The sequence below is a fragment of the Centruroides sculpturatus genome, unplaced genomic scaffold (assembly GCF_000671375.1).
Source record: "Centruroides sculpturatus isolate CEXI.00-Female unplaced genomic scaffold, Cexi_2.0 scaffold287, whole genome shotgun sequence".
NCBI classification, from domain to species: domain Eukaryota; kingdom Metazoa; phylum Arthropoda; class Arachnida; order Scorpiones; family Buthidae; genus Centruroides; species Centruroides sculpturatus.
Window position 1 is genome coordinate 159381 of NW_019384456.1, and position 20131 is coordinate 179511.

General features: G+C 30.7%; 1 protein-coding gene across 5 annotated transcripts in view; it reads left to right on the plus strand.

Moving 5' to 3' along the window:
- Positions 1-20131, plus strand: part of LOC111620691 (alkyldihydroxyacetonephosphate synthase, peroxisomal-like) — a 126742-nt gene that overhangs the window by 93513 nt on the left and 13098 nt on the right. For 4 of the 5 annotated variants that reach the window (XM_023362669.1, XM_023362671.1, XM_023362670.1 and 1 more), the window contains exons 3-7: positions 4769-4861; positions 6108-6198; positions 13653-13770; positions 19915-19989; positions 20058-20129. In XM_023362669.1, coding sequence (XP_023218437.1) covers positions 4845-4861; positions 6108-6198; positions 13653-13770; positions 19915-19989; positions 20058-20129 — 373 coding nt within the window. In that variant the 5' untranslated portion in view covers positions 4769-4844. Of the gene's footprint in view, positions 1-4768; positions 4862-6107; positions 6199-10102; positions 10338-13652; positions 13771-19914; positions 19990-20057; positions 20130-20131 lie in introns of those variants that run through there. The other variant, XM_023362672.1, reaches the window with a different exon arrangement.

Consider the following 20131-nt stretch of genomic DNA (forward strand, 5'->3'; position numbering starts at 1 on the left):
TAATCAGTTATTCCCTTCCGATCGAACATACAGTAAAATGCTCGTATACACGCGCGCCATCTATCGTAGGATAAATGTACTATGCCAGAAACCTTCGCGGGAGTGTATTAAACAACTTCCCAAAGCTTCGTGGCAATCGGATAAACGGTATGGTAATGCATGAAGGACATACATACATACATACATTCATTTTTATATATATAGATAAAAAAATAAGGGGCGCTGTTGGATTACGATTGTTGCTGGTGAAGAAAATTAACAATTGTAATTTTGGATTTATTTTAGTGATTTTTTTTCTTTCTGAATATTATGGCTAATACATTTCCTAAGAAAAGAAAGACATTTTTCCCAGTTTCTCAAGATTCATCTGCTAGAAATGTAAGAATGCTATGAGTGACCCCGCAGAACAATTGATTCTTTCCTATATTCAAGCTGAAAAAAATGATGTTCAGGAAGGTATTCGTTTTTAGCTTAAATTATAAATGTCTTCTAATCATAAATTACAAATTCTTTTGGAGCGACTGTCAAATATCCAGACGTGGATAGAAAACATCGATACAGCACTTGTAGATTTGGAGTCTCAGATCTCGGTACTTTGAAGAGGATAAGAAAAATGGTTACACTAGCTTAAACAATAGTAAATTATTCGAAGACATAAAAAAGTGTAATCTAAACTTATTTGAGAGACTGTTAAAATTGGAAGATAAAGAAAGAGGAAATAACATGGTGATTTCCATTATCTGGTCTTCCAGATAATGGAAGTGATGAGGATGCTGTTTTGGTGCAAAATTTGTTTGAAGATTGTTTAAAAGTCTCTGAAGTAAATATTAAGAAGGCTTGTAGAGTTGGTAAGTTTTCACACTTACAAAAAACACTTTTTATATGCTGATGAATTTGGAAGATAAAATAAAAGTTTATGAGAATATGAGGAATTTAAAAGGTACTAATATCTTTATAAATGACGATTATTCTGTAGCCACTAGAATGATTAGAAAAAATTAAGATTATATGCTAACGAATGCTAGAAAAATTAAATTACGTTATAATAGATTAATAGGAGATGATATAATTTATGCGTAAGTTGGATGACAAAATCTTTCAGGTTAAAGATGATGAACATTTTTACAAGTATAATTTCTAATGAAATGTATGATGAAAAATGTCTTAAAAACAAGGTCTGTAGTGAACTTGAGGATAAGTTTAAAATATTATTGTATAATATACAGTGGAACCTCGCTTAACGACCATAATTCGTTCCAGAATCTTACTCGTAATGCGAAACAATTTTTTCCATATAAATTAATGTAATAATGCGTTTCATGCCGAAAAAAACACTCAAATATTTTATGTATAACGTTTATTCAAAGAAAATTACAGTAATACCTCGACTTACGCGAACCTGGAGTTACGCGATTTTCAAATCTTGTCGATTCATCATTTGTTTGAGCGCCACGCAACTCTTGATTACTCACTCCCCCCACCATTATTCAGCTTACATGTTTGGACGTGTCGTGCGGAATCGACACATAGCTACAATTTATTTTATGTTATTTATTTCTGTGTTTGTTATATCTACGGAGACTTGAGAGACTCAATGTGGTGATTTCTTGTAACCATGAATGAATAAAAAGACATTTATTAGCTTACATACATCCGACTTGGATTATACCCTGACTTATGCGAATTGACTTATGTGGTTATCACTCGGTCCCACCTNCCGTTCACACCATCAGCAGTCCTTAAATAATTCACAAAACTGCTGATGGTGTGAACGGCGAAAAGGAAGGACAAAATGCGAAGTTTTATCTTTGTATAGTCGAATTTATATTTATTAAATGTGAATAACGCCGGCCATGAACTTATATTAGTTTTTTTTTACTTAAAATGTGATATTATGATTGTGGCATTAACACCAGATGATGCTTTACCTGTTTTACATTCTTTTGCCTCCGCAAAAGAATGTAAAACAGGTAAAGCGTCAATTGATGACAATGGGGTCAATTTCATTTTCTGAATTGGGGAATCTCCAATTTTTACTGCATATTATGATTCTGACTATAGTACATCAAAAACAAACTTTTAGATAAAACATTTTTTTATTCAGCTGCCAATCACACATCCACTATACCTGTGGACATCTATGAAGTTTTGATAAAAAGGAAGATAAATGCTAAAAATTCATTAGGAAAGTATTATTTGATGGAATCACTTTTTCTTCAAAAATAATGAACTGATAAAAGAACTCAGGCTGAGGTTGACATAAATTTACTCAATACATTTTTCATTTTAATTAACCAACCCAAAGCATGATATACAGTATATATATAATTAGGTGCCATCTCTTATCTAAATTAACATCTATCAATACCTCTAGTAGCAAATTACTTAGGCTATAAATCTGCTAATTTTAATAATTAATGCTGAGTATTTAAGGTGAAGGCTATGTATTTTAATTAACTTTTAGCAGAATGCTTAATGTTATAATGTCACAGGCACTCATGTTAATTATAGCATGTCCTAATCCACGACCGACTACTGGTGTTTGGTAGTTTTCTCCACTCGGCTACTTGAGGGCACTTATTAGAATTAAGAAAGTACCATTCAGAAATGAAAAAAATCGAAGTGGCAAGTGCTATGTGATACCTGTCTCAGTAAAGATATAGCGCGTCTATTTTGCGTTATATCATTGTCGCGGTAATTAAGTGAATGTAATATATATATTTTAAAAGTTATATGTTTTTGTAAGAATTATATTTAGTCTATTATTCTGTTAATTTTTTGCCAATAGATGGCGCTAAGTGTAAATTAGAAAATCAAATCTAAATAGAAATTAATTGATTTACAGAAATCCAAAAGATATTTTGGGGTGGGATTATCGCATNCCGACTTGAATTATACCCTGACTTATGCGAATTGACTTATGTGGTTATCACTCGGTCCCACCTATTGCATAAGTTCGGGTTATTACTGTATATAAGTGCAGATCATTAACATTTAACATTACTACTTTTTGTTTGTACAGATAAGAGCATCTTTGATGCACCACAGACTCATTCGTTGTGCCATCAAAATTGTGCAAATCGCTAACTCAAAAGGATTGAGAACCACTAAATTAAAACAGTTGATTTTCTAAATTTAATTTAAAATTTTAAAATTTTTAAAAATTTAAATCAAATAAAATTGACAGCAAAATTTTAATTATGAAAAACTTACTCTTAAACAAAATTTGGTTTAAATTAAAATTTGGCTTCTTTTTCCAATGATTTATACTTATTTCTTATATTTTCTTTTGACTTGATAACTGATTTTAATTATAATGATAAGAGAAGTGTTTATTCCACAGCATAATATCAAGTAAATCAAAATTATAAATTTTTTGATAGAAATAAAAAACATAATTATACATACATACATATAAAAATATGTGCAAATAGAAACTTTTAAATTTTATTTTTGACTTATAAAATATTTTCTATATACAGTAAAGTATATTTGTTGTAATCGTGAAAAATTGTAAATCATATACAGTGGAACCCCAGTTAACGACCAAATCTGTTAACGAACTTTTATTTTGCAAAAATTTTGTCTTGGATAACTGATGAAATTTGGATAATGAACTTAACAGTTTTTTGTGTCAAATTTGTAAGCTTGCTGACTTTTAGGGGGGGATCAGTTAATCGCACGTCGGTGATGGTCTAGGGTCCATTTGTACATTGGTGGTGACGGAGGAGACAAAGATGAGAAGTATTTTACAGTGAAAATCATTTATTAGAACGGGAAGATGCTTACATATTTGAGGAAGTTGGAAATGGTTTATCTATAGTATTTTTTCCCGGCACTGAGGAGTAGCATATTGCTGGTCCTATGATAGTGCAAGCTGATCAGTCATAGCCCCAGAGCAGACGAGATGGGTTCACTCGATCACAGAAGCAATGGTAGGTGATGGAGCTGCGGCAACTGGAGTGGTCCGTGAGTTTCAACATGAATTTTAGCGGGCACAACTTTAGGCTTAATCCAGATGAAGATGACACAGATTAATTGCCGTAGAATTTTTAGGAGAACTGTGTTTTGACCTTGAGATTCAGTGTTTTTATAGTATTTCTTCCTTGAATCTCACCTTTTAATTGGTCTTGCATCCCATTCCACATTTTCCGATTGTTTTCTTCTTTGTCTCCAGGTGAAAACCGAAACCAGATCATTTCATGAGAAAGGTCCATTCCAAGGCGTCTATTTGACACCTGTTCATCAAGTCTGATCGGAGATTGTTGATAAAGCTCGATCGGAGATTGTTGATAAAGCCTCGTGCTCATAATTTACCCTGTTGTTTCTTCTGTCATTTTGAAACTTTAACAATTATATGCGATGTTTTTATACCTATCAAATCTTTCCCCTTTTCTGAAAAGTTAACCTAGATTGACTGTTTATGAGTGTGTTTTCCTATATTTTCATCAAAGAAAACTCATTTTACGAATAAAATTACAAAAATACTGGCTGCTAGAACGGATAAATTGTATTTGCATTAATTTCTATGGGAAAAATTGCTTCAGTTAACAAACGAAGTCATGGAATGGATTAAGTTCGTTAATCAAGATTTCTCTGTATCGATAGGATTAGACTTACATTACATAATTTTGATAAAATAAAGAAATTATTAAGATAATATTTTATGAAAATTTGATGAAAATGAAATTTTATATGAAATTATGTATGTGTGTATGTATTTATATATATACAGTTTTTAATAATTTATTTGATTCTTTTATTTTAGACAAGAAGCGTTAAAATGGAATGGATGGGGATACAAAAACTGTGGTGTGCGTTTAGAAGAAGGTGGAAAATATGGCATGTTTAAAGGAGACAAGTAAAAATTTTTTTAAAAGTATAGAAAACAATGATTAGCTAAATATGGCTGTAATTTTTATATAAATTATAAGTTATTTATTATGTATATGGCATTTATTTGTTATGCAATTCTATTTCTAAAAATAATCGCAGAATGTTTGAATAATGATTTGTCAAAAAATTATAATTATTTCGATATTTAACCTTTGAACTTGATTTTTTAAAATTCTTTCCTCCCTACACTAAATGGTCTTTTCTATGCCTTTCATGGATTCGGCCACGATGTGAGCAGCTGAACAGTGAGAGATGGGTCCGACATATCCAGGACATAATGTATTATTAAACTATTACGTTGTGAAATGATTCTTTGGATAATTTCTTTCCATTATTCAAAGAGTCATTTCATAATCAGATGAAATCCAAGATTTTTTACCATTTTTTGTTGGATCATTAAGTGCTCTTCACATTTCATGTTATGCAATATATATTTAAGTTTTTAATGCATAACAAGCATTTATAAATGTGTTTCATTAAGTGCAATGTGCAATTATTTATTGTGACATCGTCATAATGACAGGCTGCAATTTTTAATTTATTTAATTTAAAATATATGCTTTTCACCTCAAATTAGTAGTGACTTGCCCTTGTACATCATACTTATCCTGTTAGCAATAGAGTCATGCCAGTCATCTATCTAAAACCTTTCAGGAGAAAATTTTTTAATTGAAATAACATGATTTCTCGTTTGCTCGAAGTTCATATATACTGTAGTTAATCAGGGCCCCCTAAGCTTTCTGTATTTTGTCTCAGCTTTCATCTAACTTCATTCTCGATATTAAGGAAGGACAGACAGACGACAATAGTAATTTTTAAGTCTACAATTTTATCAAATTGCAGCCCAATAAAATAGTTAAAGAAAAACGTATATAACGAATGTCTATTCAATATCAATGGATATGAAATTCATATTCGTTAATAAGAATAACAAAATTATCAAAATAAATAATCAAACCTCGGTTTTTGAATGTAATTCGTTCCTAAAAGTTGTTGGAAAACCAATTTGTTCAATTGTTTAATCGATTTGATTTAAATTTTAATTAATTAATTAATTTTGATTTTATTTTTAGTTTCGGTGTAAAGGCCAGAGTTTTAATTATTATTTTATTATTTATTATTAATTTTATTAGTAAAACCCTATGTTTGACTGTATTTACATAATCCCATACAAATTAACTTATTATTAACTAATGATTTAAATTTTTTAGATATCACTTCAGTAATAAAATATTTCCTAATTTTCCAAAATGGATGAAAGAAGTGTTAAATGTTGACTTTGATAAATGTGAAAACGGCCAGGTAATTTTTATATATAGATAATCTTTTCATTTCATTATAATAAAAATATAATAATCATTAACTTGAAAAAAAAATTCTCATTTTGACAAATAATTTACTAAAATTTGATTAATAAGTCATAAATGAGTTAATTTGTAATTAAATTATTTGTAGCTTTCAATTAAGTTTATTGTTAACATAAGTGTAATTCATTAAATCAAAACATGAAGGCTAGCTACAGGATACATACACTAGTTATGTATGATAATTAATATAAGTTATTTAATATATATATATTAGGGTATCCTTTATTTTGATAAAAAAAATTTTTTTGTTAAAATGTCTGCACCCACCCACTAAATTTTGTACATTTGGTCAGAATTACTCAAATACGAAGTTTAATTTCGATAGGATATTAACCCGTGCCAACTTGAGCATGAAACTTGAATATGATGAATGATTGGCATGGAGAAGTTAAACAACAGTAAAAAGTCAATAACTAAGAAATTTAACATTTTATTAAGGTTTTGATAATGTCTAACATTCAATTACAATATTAGAAACTACTGGGTATACTTTCTTTTTTGCAATCTGGATATAGCCTTCGATGGTCTTGCACACAATGTAATGCAGCGGTCGGGGAACTTTTTTAATCATTACCCCAAAATATTTTTGTGTAAGTTGATATTACCCCATGGCGAAGAGCAAAAAAAAAAAAAAAAAANGTAATGTAAACTCCTTTTGTTCTTAATTCATAGTCAATAATCCATGAAAGTCATGCAATAATTTAACAGCTCTTTCAGCAGAGTCATTTACAGCTCTTAACATGTTAACTATTGTTTGAGCTTCTAAATACGAAGTGTTGTTTTTCTACATTGAAAGACATTCCTAGAGAAAACTTGTATTCATTTATAGCCAAGAAAAATATCCTTTACTTTGAATTGATACAAAGTCATCAATTGTTTTCTCTAAAATGAGAAACAAATCAATAAGACAAGGTAAATAAAAGTATGCTACTACAGCAGGCCTGGCTGCATGCGGCCCGTTAAATTGTATGGCCCACTAAGTGATATCATATATCTATTAAAACTTTTGTTTCCCGTTATGTGTATACCAAAACAATTAAATAAATGAAAATTTGCATGTGTCATTGTTATAATGCGCAAGTGCGAGTATGAATTCTTGGTATAACAATAAAATCTTATTCGTTTTGTATTTGTTTTACTTTTTTAAAAGCATGTTTGCCTAAATTGTGGCTCACCGTAATGTTATGCGTGATCAAAGTGGCCCGTGAAACAATTTGGGTTGGTCAGGCCTGTATTACAGTAAAAATAAATTAAAAATTGCCAAATAATTTGATATCCATTTCTTCACGCAGAGAAATAAATTTCCTCCCCATACATCGATGATCTCTGCCCAAATTGACCAACTTTTTACTTTTGGTTTGAAGTCAACATCATCATCAAAGAGACATAGAACTGGCAGTTCTTTGGATAAATACAAGTTTGGCTATGCTTTTTTAAAGCTGCTGAAGAAATGGTTGTATCTATCACTTCATATGAATTCAATGACTTCAAGAAGCAGAGATCCTGATTATGGGCATTTACAGCTACACTGCACTTAGGAGATGTATCACATAAACTATCCATCAGAAAAGAGGAAATTTTAAGTTCTGACCTTAGAGAAACATTTTAAAGTTATGAATAAATTGCTCTTGCCATCCATTGAGTTTCTTGCATATCCCAAAAGATCATGCACTCACGAACTACAAGATTCGTTTTCTCATTTACAAGTTAGACCAGGGGTGGCCAACAGTTTTTGCCCCCGGGCTGAATTGAAAAGAAAACTTTTTCTATGGGCCGAACCAGAGGCTGCCCTAGGAAGATTTTGAGGTTGTGCAAGATCTCATTGTGGTGTCACCCTGTAGAGACTAAGTTGTAGATAGAGATTACAGATACATTTTTCACATTATCATGCTTTATCAACATTCTACGCTGTACTTACAAGATTTGTAATGGAGGGTTAACTCTAAATGCACAGTGAGTTGTTGACTTTTTTTTCATTGAGATATTCAGACTTGAGTAGCTAATATTGAAAGATTGATCACGTGCCACATAAATTCATTAGACGGGCCGGATCCGGCCCACGGGCCATATGTTGGCCATGCCTGATACGGCTATAGTAAGCTTAACCTCTTGTAAAATAATACAGCCAGCAGTTTTCTATTTGACGACAGTTTGCTTCCAATTATTTGGCGTTTTACGTTTCCTAACAAAGACACACTAACCTTGGACTGTGTAATTAATACAACATAATGTTATTGTAAAGGCGCACAAATACATCTAACATGGCCGTAAACTGAACACATACTGACAGTGTTCCATGTGTAATGACCAGTCCAACCCTGAGCAAAGCTGCAGCACATCCAGATTTGTTTTTGGCACATTGACGCTAAAGTCGGCATGGGTTAATATTCATCGATTGCCAAGAAATTAAATTGGACATGTTTTTGAGTGAAATGAAAAAAATGTGCAGGTGAGCGTTCAAAAATTTTGAAGTTGGAAAATAAGGACACGCTAATAATATATATATATACAAAAATTGACTAAAATAAAAAGAACACCAACATTAAGTACAATTTGGATACAGTTTCCATACATGTTGTTTTTACTCAGTTCAATAACCATTTTTACTTTTCTGCTCTTTATATATAACACAGGGAAAGTATGGTGATTGGTCAAAAAATAAACCCCCAGATTTTTATATTTGTGGACCAAGAAGGGGATCTTGAAATGTTGAGAAATGCAAAGAAATTCTGGAATTTTTTCTATATGTAGGAATGTTTGTGTATGTGTGTGGGAGTCATAATTTTGTTCACCCTCTTTGAAGCTTAACTCCTGTGCTCTTTGTTGAAAATTTCTGAAATTTTGCAGGAGGTTTATTAGAGGGATTGATGCTATCAAATTTTAGTTGTTAAAGGTCAACGGGGTGGGAAGATAAAGAGGGGTCATGTGTCATATCTCGAGTAGGGTTGGACTTATTTGAATTGTAAATGCTAATAATGATTTTATTCGTTATTAGCATTAACAGTTTTTTATAAAACACATCCCTACCCTCAAAATTATGCCTTTTGCCATTTTATAATAATTAAAAATATGAGAAGTTTTTAAATAAAATATACAAATGGTGCCAAACTAAGTTTTAAAAGTCAGAGGGAAAGTTAGGCAACTTGTTGCTGGACTTTTTTTTTATTCAATTCATCGATATTTTGTGAATATAAAAGAAACTGACTCTAAAACCATCTAAATACAGTTGTTCATATTAATTCACCACACTACTACAGGTGTGGTGACGATATATTGTGTACCACATTGGGCACATGTGTCCAATGTGGTACACAATATACAGTATTATCAAATTTTGTTTATTTTGAAATACATAGATTTCAGTTTATTTTAATTCTATTTTTTATTCTATTTTATTTATTTATTTATTTTTTTAAAGTTAAATATATCTATGTGTATCTACTTTAGACTCGGACCCAAAAAGGTTTGCCATCCTGGGCTCGAATTCCAGTGTTGAAAAAATTCCAACTCAAAAAATCAAACTGGCATAAGTAGGTAGTCTGTCTGTGATTTGTGGTCTTTCCCTCACCGACCCCATTGTGGACCTGCCCAATCTAATGATAAGCATGGTTAAAAGACCCTTTTAGTGCTGATAGAGCAGAAAATCAAAAAATAGATTGATAAGATTAGACAATGCAACAGTGGTGCACTCAAGATTAATCTTGGGGAGCCAAGCTGAAAGGATAAAAATTTGCATTAAAAGATTTTTACCTTTTAATGCAAATTCAATAAAATTCCTAACTTGTGTGACCACTAATTCATGAGTAATATAGAAATAGAACATACAACACAATATAAATAAAAAATGAATTTTAATTATAAAAATATTTTTGGAAAATTTACTAGTATTTCTTTTCCTTTTATTTTGGAAGCACCGTGACCCTTTGGCTCACCCCCTGGGTGCGCCACAGCAATGCAACAGGTGGGCGATCTGCCAAAGAGAGAGTACCTTAATAGACTTTTATGGGAAACTGCTCTCTAGATGTTGGACATGTGGAAAACCTGGAAATTAAAAGCGGCCAGCCTGTTGACGAGGTGCGAATTTACTACCAGTGTTCAGTGGTATTTTTTGCTCAGTCATTGGTGGTTAAGTTAAAATGGGGGAAGGGAATAGTATTAATGTTAAGTAATCAAATTTTGTGGCATTATGAGAGTTTGTTTTTACGAAGTAACTAGCTGTACCCAGCCACACGTTGCTGTGGCTCAAAATGTATCTATTATAAATGAATAACAGTCCCTGTGGAAGAGAATTTCAAAAAATCCCTTCTTAGTGTACATCTTCTTGACGTACCCTATTAAAACACAATTAAAAACGCAAAAAACCTCATCTAAAATGATATAATAGAAGCCGAGTTCTTCACAGTAAGCCTTAATTTTGTCCATCTCCCCCGTGGGGGGAATTTTGACATCTATATAATATACAAGTTCAGACACATGCACTGTGTATCTCACCGACCACGTGACTGCACTGCGCGGTTACCTATCTCGTATACATAGTGTCTTGCCCCTCGCCATCTGCTGATACCAAAAATATAACGCTTACCTAGATGATATCTTTTGATTTATATGAATGTTTAATGGAATAATATACAGCCTATGTCCACCCTGAAGGTCCATTCTAAATATTGATGAAAGAATTTTTGAAATTGGATGAATAGTTTTGGAGATTACCTCCTACATCCAAACTTACAAACTTTACTTCTTTATAATATTAGTATAGATTACTGTACATCTCGACAGATAAGATGAGGTATAAATTTTCATCAAAGTTTTATAGTTTTAGCATATATCTGTCCTATAAGATGATCCCCAAACTATCAGCGGCCTATGAATTTAGTTTAGATCAGCGATCATCATCTGAATAATAATACCATATAGCATATACGGAATTATGTTCTATTTGTAATTTTTTGAATGAACAAATTTTCTTGCATCTGGCAGCACTGCCTTGCGATTGTTGCAAACATTGGCACTGATTCAGCACCTTGACTATTTGCAAAAACGTTGTATGGGCTATTCTATTTTGCACACATACCCTACTCTCTTCTAGTAATTACAGTTATAATGGTTTTAATTTATATAAATTTCAATCTAATTTTTTTGTATCTGTCTTATAAGAAGACCCCAGATTTTGGGGCTTTTTTTTATGATTTAACTATTGTCTTATCTGAGGAGATATAGGGCAATTATTCTGAAAAATGTTAAGAAAAATTATCATCAGTGTATAGGTTCATTTGCACTTAATTCATCTATTTATTTATTCTCTACATACAGATTTATTCTATCATTCCATATAAGTTGAAAAAATTTATTAAATGCTAGATACATTAAAAATGTCTTTCGAATATTGCTGTTAAAACGGGAGTTAATCTTATATATATCATCACATTCAGTATGTTATAAAATATAATANATACAAGTTCAGACACATGCACTGTGTATCTCACCGACCACGTGACTGCACTGCGCGGTTACCTATCTCGTATACATAGTGTCTTGCCCCTCGCCATCTGCTGATACCAAAAATATAACGCTTACCTAGATGATATCTTTTGATTTATATGAATGTTTAATGGAATAATATACAGCCTATGTCCACCCTGAAGGTCCATTCTAAATATTGATGAAAGAATTTTTGAAATTGGATGAATAGTTTTGGAGATTACCTCCTACATCCAAACTTACAAACTTTACTTCTTTATAATATTAGTATAGATTACTGTACATCTCGACAGATAAGATGAGGTATAAATTTTCATCAAAGTTTTATAGTTTTAGCATATATCTGTCCTATAAGATGATCCCCAAACTATCAGCGGCCTATGAATTTAGTTTAGATCAGCGATCATCATCTGAATAATAATACCATATAGCATATACGGAATTATGTTCTATTTGTAATTTTTTGAATGAACAAATTTTCTTGCATCTGGCAGCACCGCCTTGCGATTGTTGCAAACATTGGCACTGATTCAGCACCTTGACTATTTGCAAAAACGTTGTATGGGCTATTCTATTTTGCACACATACCCTACTCTCTTCTAGTAATTACAGTTATAATGGTTTTAATTTATATAAATTTCAATCTAATTTTTTTGTATCTGTCTTATAAGAAGACCCCAGATTTTGGGGCTTTTTTTTTATGATTTAACTATTGTCTTATCTGAGGAGATATAGGGCAATTATTCTGAAAAATGTTAAGAAAAATTATCATCAGTGTATAGGTTCATTTGCACTTAATTCATCTATTTATTTATTCTCTACATACAGATTTATTCTATCATTCCATATAAGTTGAAAAAATTTATTAAATGCTAGATACATTAAAAATGTCTTTCGAATATTGCTGTTAAAACGGGAGTTAATCTTATATATATCATCACATTCAGTATGTTATAAAATATAATAATAGGAAAATTTCATACTTTTTTGTAAGTGATTTTCCTGTTGGATGTCATTTTCTAAAAATCTTTAGTTCTATTTGTTATTACTAGAAAATTATCAGCAAAATCAAAAATAATAATAACTGAAATTTTATCTCCTACAAAAAGAATCCTGATGACTAAATACAGCAAAGTGTTGATTATTCTAATTATTGCTATCACAAAAGTAGTTATCCATGTAGTCTTTTCCAAGTTTATATTATAGGCTTACTTGTTTCCATATAATAGATTCTGTTTGATTTTACTCTTTATATAAAAATTTGGATTTATTGTTGAAGATATATAAAAGTAGATGAAAAAATTAAATGAATACATTTAAATCATTTAAATGCCCTTTCCTGAATTACTATGATATATTAGCAATTTTTTTCAAAATACTAAATGTTGAAAAATATAAGTTAAAAAGATTAATTTTATAAAATTTTATAATTTAATTTTTTTTTAAATTGTAAATGCTAATAATGAGTAAAAACGTTCATTATTCAGCTCCTCTCTATTTCCTAACCCCCTGACTTTAACCACCAAAATTTAATGTCATAAATGCCCGTTATACATAAACTACCATGTCAAACTTCATTTCTTAATCATTCCTCATCCTGAGATATTAAACAAAATAGACGCTAATACATACATGCACCAAATTTTGTCTCTTTTTTGACTTTTTGAGGTTCAGGAGGTCTCAAAACATAAAGATTTGCAAAAAATTCGGAGGATCAAATTGGACATGATTTTAATACTTTCCCTTGTTATATATACATAACAGCCAGGAAAGTAAAAATGAATGCCTTATTGCATGTAGAGATGGTTCTTTAAAGAGTAATAGTTTCATCCATTCAATTAATATGTAAAAATTATTGATATTTGATTTATTAATTGAAATAAATATTAATTAAAAATCTTTTTACAGGAATTAAGTTTCGAAGATATTCCTCCTCCTATAATCAATGAAGAATTTATGAATGATTTGCTTTCAACTAACATTTCTTACAGTTTAAATGGAAATGACAGACACTTTCGTTGTCATGGTATGTAGAACTTACATAGTCTATATATATAAGAATGTTTGTTTGTTTGCTATACACACCTAGGCCAATTCAACCAATTGCTAACTCTGTAGTTATGTTTAACATACTTCTAACTTAGATAATGTTATAAATATCACCCCAAAATAATGATTGGATTTCTATATATCAATTAATTTCTGTACATATTCCCTTTGATGAGTTTACTTGTAGCACCATCTATTGGCAAAAAGTTTAAGAAATTAATAAACTAAAAATAATTCTTAAAATAGATATAATTTTTAAATATATATATATATATCTTTAAAGTGAATAAATATATATATATTTACTTAATTACTGTGACAGGTAGCACATAGCACTTGTCTGTGTGGAATTGAAAGTGTTCCACTGTGAAAAGTCTAAGTATTTATTTTCCACACTAACAACTCGGGTTTTTTCATTTCTGAATAGTACTTTCTTAATTCTAAAAAGTGCCTCCAGTAGCTGCCGTCTACAGAAGCATCTCTTCCCTTGTATTTTCTAAAATATAAATACATATTGTGCGATTATTTTCATATTTTAACGTACTTTGAATCAATTAAAATTAATATTTTATTATAACCGCATTATGTATCTTATTACAAATTTTTGTACATGTGAAAGACAATGATAAGATTGCTATTGTATATTCAAATATAAATTCATATATGCATATTCCCAATGGAAGTGCTATATTGTCAAATATGGGACAGCTTCCAAGGTGAAAATATTTGAATCATGTAAAGCATCCAGATTACACACATTTGCATATGAGCACCAACCTCAACTTCTTTACAGAGCACCAACCTCACGGTTTAGCTAGTGGATGCTACACACCAAAATATCATATAATGCTTTCAATGCTTTATCCAGGGCGGCACAGCTTTTCTATAATCAAATGTCACTGCATACCATAAAAGCAACGAACACCAATAGTCAGTCATGGGTTCAGACATGGCCAGCAGGCTGACCACATGGAGTTTTCCGGGTTTTCTTCATGTTAGTAACATGTAAATAGGGACCAGCTTCAAGTCTTCCCTACATGCATCCTTCTTGGCCGATCACTCACATGTCGCATTGCTGTAACCAAACAAACCAAACTAATTTAATAATTTTTCTATAAATGCGGTATTTATGAGGACATACTTCCCACGTAATTGATGAGACTACGTCTCATCTCTAAAATCGCACTGTTGTCAATGGCTTCATACCTCTAAGGTACCTTAGAGGCACAAAGGAGTACATGTCAGGAGTTGCAATTTGGCACAGAGTATTTGGTGCCCAAATCATGCACATGTAAAAAAACCAGACTTGTAGGTAGTCAGGGGATCGAGAACTGGGTCAAAATAAAATAGAAAATTGTGAAACTTTCTACAAACAGGCGTAAGTGTGAGATTTGTGCCTGCATTGCTTGCGCTCTCTGAGACATAGTCTTGTCCCAAGAATGGCTCTGTTGCAAAAGCATAAACACTTTATTATCACATAAAAGCAATTATTTTCACATTTTGTAAGATTTTTTTTATTTAAACAAGTCATATGACGCTTTTCGCACGTTAAGGTTAGCAACTTCAATCATATGCAGGACCATCACAACCTATCCAACACAGATCACTTTTCAAATATTAATTAATAGTTGGCCAGAATTAATTAGTAGTTGTTGACCATTCCCTCTTCCAGGAGGAGGTCAATGACTACTTTTGGTCGAATTACTTCAACCCCCTTCCTAAATATTCCTTCTTTTTATTGGACCCAGCAGTATTGGTGGCATTCGAATAGGAAAATTACATAATACGAAGTTACCAGTCACACAAGATACGTTTTCAGTGGTTTTTGAAGGTGCTGAGTGTAAGTATTTGGTCCATTTTTTGCAAAAGTTGATTTGTTGGCAGATTGCCATTTGATATTTGACTGTGAATGGTATACAGTTTCTTAGAGTTAACATTAGGAAAAAATACAATATCTTAAAAAATTTAAGATTAAAAATTTAATATTTTCAGTTTGACCAATGAAATCGTACCATTTCATACCATCTGAGTATCGCGATAAATATGACAATNGAAAAAAATACAATATCTTAAAAAATTTAAGATTAAAAATTTAATATTTTCAGTTTGACCAATGAAATCGTACCATTTCATACCATCTGAGTATCGCGATAAATATGACAATGGTAGGCTAAAATAATCAAACTCTTTATATGGTTTTCGATTTAATGTTTGTTATATACAGTAGACCCCCTATAAAACGGGTTCGTATAATTTGGATTCGTATATAACGGCGAAAAAATTGCGACCATATTTGTTTAAACATGCTAAAAGAGACTACTTTATAACAGTAAAACGTCATCACCAACTTGTGTCGTGACAGGATTGGTCGAATCTAGACCAATAGCGGATATTGCACAAACTGTTGAGTTTAAACAAGCATCGGACCTACTAAAAACCATTTATTATTTAACGGCCATAAAAATTATATTTATGTTAATGATGTTTCCAAAGTTCAGCAAATTTTTCGCAGAAAAATAATTTATCATTTATCAGAAACACACGTGCCCCCATTTGATGCGCTGCTCCACAATGAAAACAAGCTTAAGCAATGGCGTCGTCGAATGGTGCACACTCGGTAAGTAATCCTACAATTTTTTATTTATAGCATTGTTTATATGAATTATTCCCAAAAAATTATACATGTCTTGGAAATGTTGAGTCAAATTAGTCTAGAATCGATTAATTTTATGGAAGAAAACCTTTCAAACAGCCATAGTCCGTAAACTGCATACGTGCTGGGCTGTGATTGGCTCAAGTATTTAAGGACTCATAGAACATCAATTTCATAAAGAACGTAACGTATCTACAGTGTTATAGGGGGTCGACTGTACTATGAAATATAATATAATATAGTATAATATATTATAGTATTTGATTTATATAACTACAAAGATCATCTTACTTAAGGATTTATCACACTGAGTGATCGATCTAACACATTTTTAAAATTCTATGTTCCTCTACTGTACACAATTTAAAGAATTTTTAAAGGTTAGTTAATGATAGAATGGACAGCATCTTGCAGGCAGGCATAGATCATTCGCCTGGTAGGATGATTTTAATCACTTTATTGTACAGTAATGAATCATACCAACAACATGACCTTTATCTCATCTTGCAGTTCGAGCTTCAAAGCAACAGCAAAATACCAAATTTTGTGATTTGGCCACTAAAAATTATATGTACTGTAGGTATACTGGTACTCAGATGAGAGCAAAATACAGTGTGGAAGATATTATGGAATATTGGTACAGCAAGTTATTCTGCTGGTAGTGCCTACCAACCTGCTGTCCATTTAATCATTAAACTTTTTAAGTAACATTAAAAATTCTACATACTGTATTGCTTTGTAAAATCTATATATAAATATTTATTTTATAGCACAAAATTTTGTATTTAAATTTATCTTAGGTTAGTTGATCTGAAGATTTCCTAAATTATAAGTCCATCGAAATTATGAGAATTGATTGCTTTTGATAATAGCAATAATTTCTTCTACTTTACTAATTGTTACTCTCGTATGTATCATATGCTAGTAAATTTTTAAGCATCAACATTTGAAAAGCAGCAGCAATAAAACAAAATTATTGTACATACTTTATTACGTACAGTAATCTAGATAAACATATTTATGATAAGCGTAATAAATAAGTATAATTCATAGTCACATATAATTGCTAGTCCACAAAAAAATTATCCATAATTTTACTGGTTTGTGATGAAAAAAGTTGAGAAACACTGTTATACTATTTTGAGTCGTGATTTATAAAAATGAGAGAAAATGTAATTTTTTATTTTTAAAACAATTTTTTTTGTTTTTTTCTGTCTTAAATGCATTAAGAGAATTTTTATAATATTGACTTAAAGGATTTTGCCAAGACCACAATGGGCATTAAAAGACAAGAAAAATTCCGAAAATCATTCCTAAGGGCATGAATCTTCTACTCTGCTCAACCTGAGTGGAAGATTTATGCCTTCTCCATTTTCATGTGGCTATCCTTCAGTTTAATTTTTAACAAATTTGATGTTTAAACTTCAATTCGTTGATACTTCTTTAGCACTTCAATATTTCATCTCAGGTTTTCTTTTCTCTCTAAAATATAAAATTATTTGATTCATAATTATGCTAACTGCTTCTTTTAAGATGAAATTTTAAGTAATTTCTAAATGTCATTAAGTCAGTGCTTCTACTTACTGCTTCGTAGCTTTATTTTGTCAGACTTAAGTATCAAATAAATAGTCAGATAGCATAAATGACAGTGCATAAATGATCTGATAGCTAATTTTTAATCTAGAATCTAAGAAAGAAAGGGCTTCCATGCAACAAGAGTTGTGGAATAGCTTTTGTGAAATTCTATAATCCGTTAATGATATATATACCCACTATATAAATGGAAATCTATTTCAAATAGAAAACTAGTTAAAATAACATAATGTGCCTGAAGTAGGCCAATACATATCAAGTAGATTTATTCTTTTAAAAAATAATTTAAAAATAATGCTTTAAGGGAATAAATATTTATTGTACTGTCAATCCAAATTTTATAATCTATTAAAGAACACAATCAAATTATAACGGACACCAGTGGACGAGTGGATAAACCACTGAATACTAGTATCTTATGGGTTCATGTCCCACCAGCAGGCTGGCCACATGGAGTTTTCCGGGTTTTCTTTACATTTGTAGCACCTTTTAATAGGTGCCAGTTTTCCTTAGAAAGTCCTCCCCAGGAGGCATTCCCTATTGGCAGATTGCCCGTGTGTTGCATTCCTCATCCCATCAAATCATATTAAACTACAGGGTTTCCACAAAGTCTAGGTACATAAGGATTAACACATACTTTTAAAACAAAATAATTTTATTTGATTCTAATATTAATAAATAACATTTTCAACATGATTTCCATCATTTTCAATACATAATTTGATGCGCCTTGCAAAATTCAGGTGAACTCGATTAAATAGGTCTGTATTGCTGTCAATTTCAGCACACTGACTGGTAATGGTGCCCACAAATTATTGTGTATCAAATTATGTATTGAAAATGATGGAAATCATATTGAAAATGTTATTTATTAATATTAGAATAAATATTATTTTGATTTAAAAGTATGTGTTAATCCTTATGTACCCAGAATTTGTGGACACACTATATAATGTTGTTAACTTGTATTGATGACACTTAGAAAATTTATTTTAAAAAATTCTGAAAACCAATATCAATTGTATTGATGAGTTGTTATACAGAATTTATTGTTGCTAATTTTCAATAAAATTGAGAATACTATGTATTTTAACTGGTTCTTTTCAAAGAAGTGAAATAATAAAGGAATAAAATAAATACCGTATCAGTGAAATAGTACCTAAGAAAATGAAAAAATATTTGTAAAGGAGTGCTAGTTAAATATATTTAAATATTTATAAATACAATAGAACTTAAATAATTCGAACATTTTAATTCAAATATTGTCCTGACCCTTAAATTTGTTTATTACTTATTTTTGCACAATTATTTTATCACATTGCATCATGGCTGAATTAATAAGTGTTTACAATGCATTGTGGCACTTTCACATTGCCAGATTGCATTGATTTATTAAAAGAATCTCAACACGAAATTTGCACTGTGGTCAATTTTTTCACTAAAGAGGTATTTTTGGTCTTTGAGCTTAACATATATATATGAATAAAATATTACAATGTACAGTATGTTGTATAATTTATATTCATTGCTTTATGACCCAACCTTCTTGCATGCTGGAACAAAAACTAATTAAGATTTTTTTTTTTTTCAGACAGAAAATTTTATCCTTTAAATCAAAGTCTATTAAATAAGAGTCAGTTAAATAAAAGGTTTATATTGTATACATTTAATTATATATTACTAGTCAGTCATATGATATGTCGCTTCTTTGATACACACTACTTATAACACAAAACTACTATAATATCGGGATTAAAGTAGCTATAATATGTTTGAAATGTTTTTGTAGGTTAATATCATCTTACAATTTTTTTTCGGATTTGTGTAACAGAGAGACATTATTAAAACTTTGAACATTACATTTTTTAATTTTAGGTCATACATTGGAAGAAGTGTATAAATTACACAGAGGATATTTTGAAAGAATTCCCGATATTGTCGTATGGCCTGGTAATTATATCATATTTTTTCCTTCTTTTTTGTAGATTAAAAATGAATGATGATTTTTTTTTTGTTAGATAATCACAATGAAGTTGTGCAAATTGTAAAAATGGCCTGTCGTCACAATGCAGTTATTATACCTTTTGGAGGT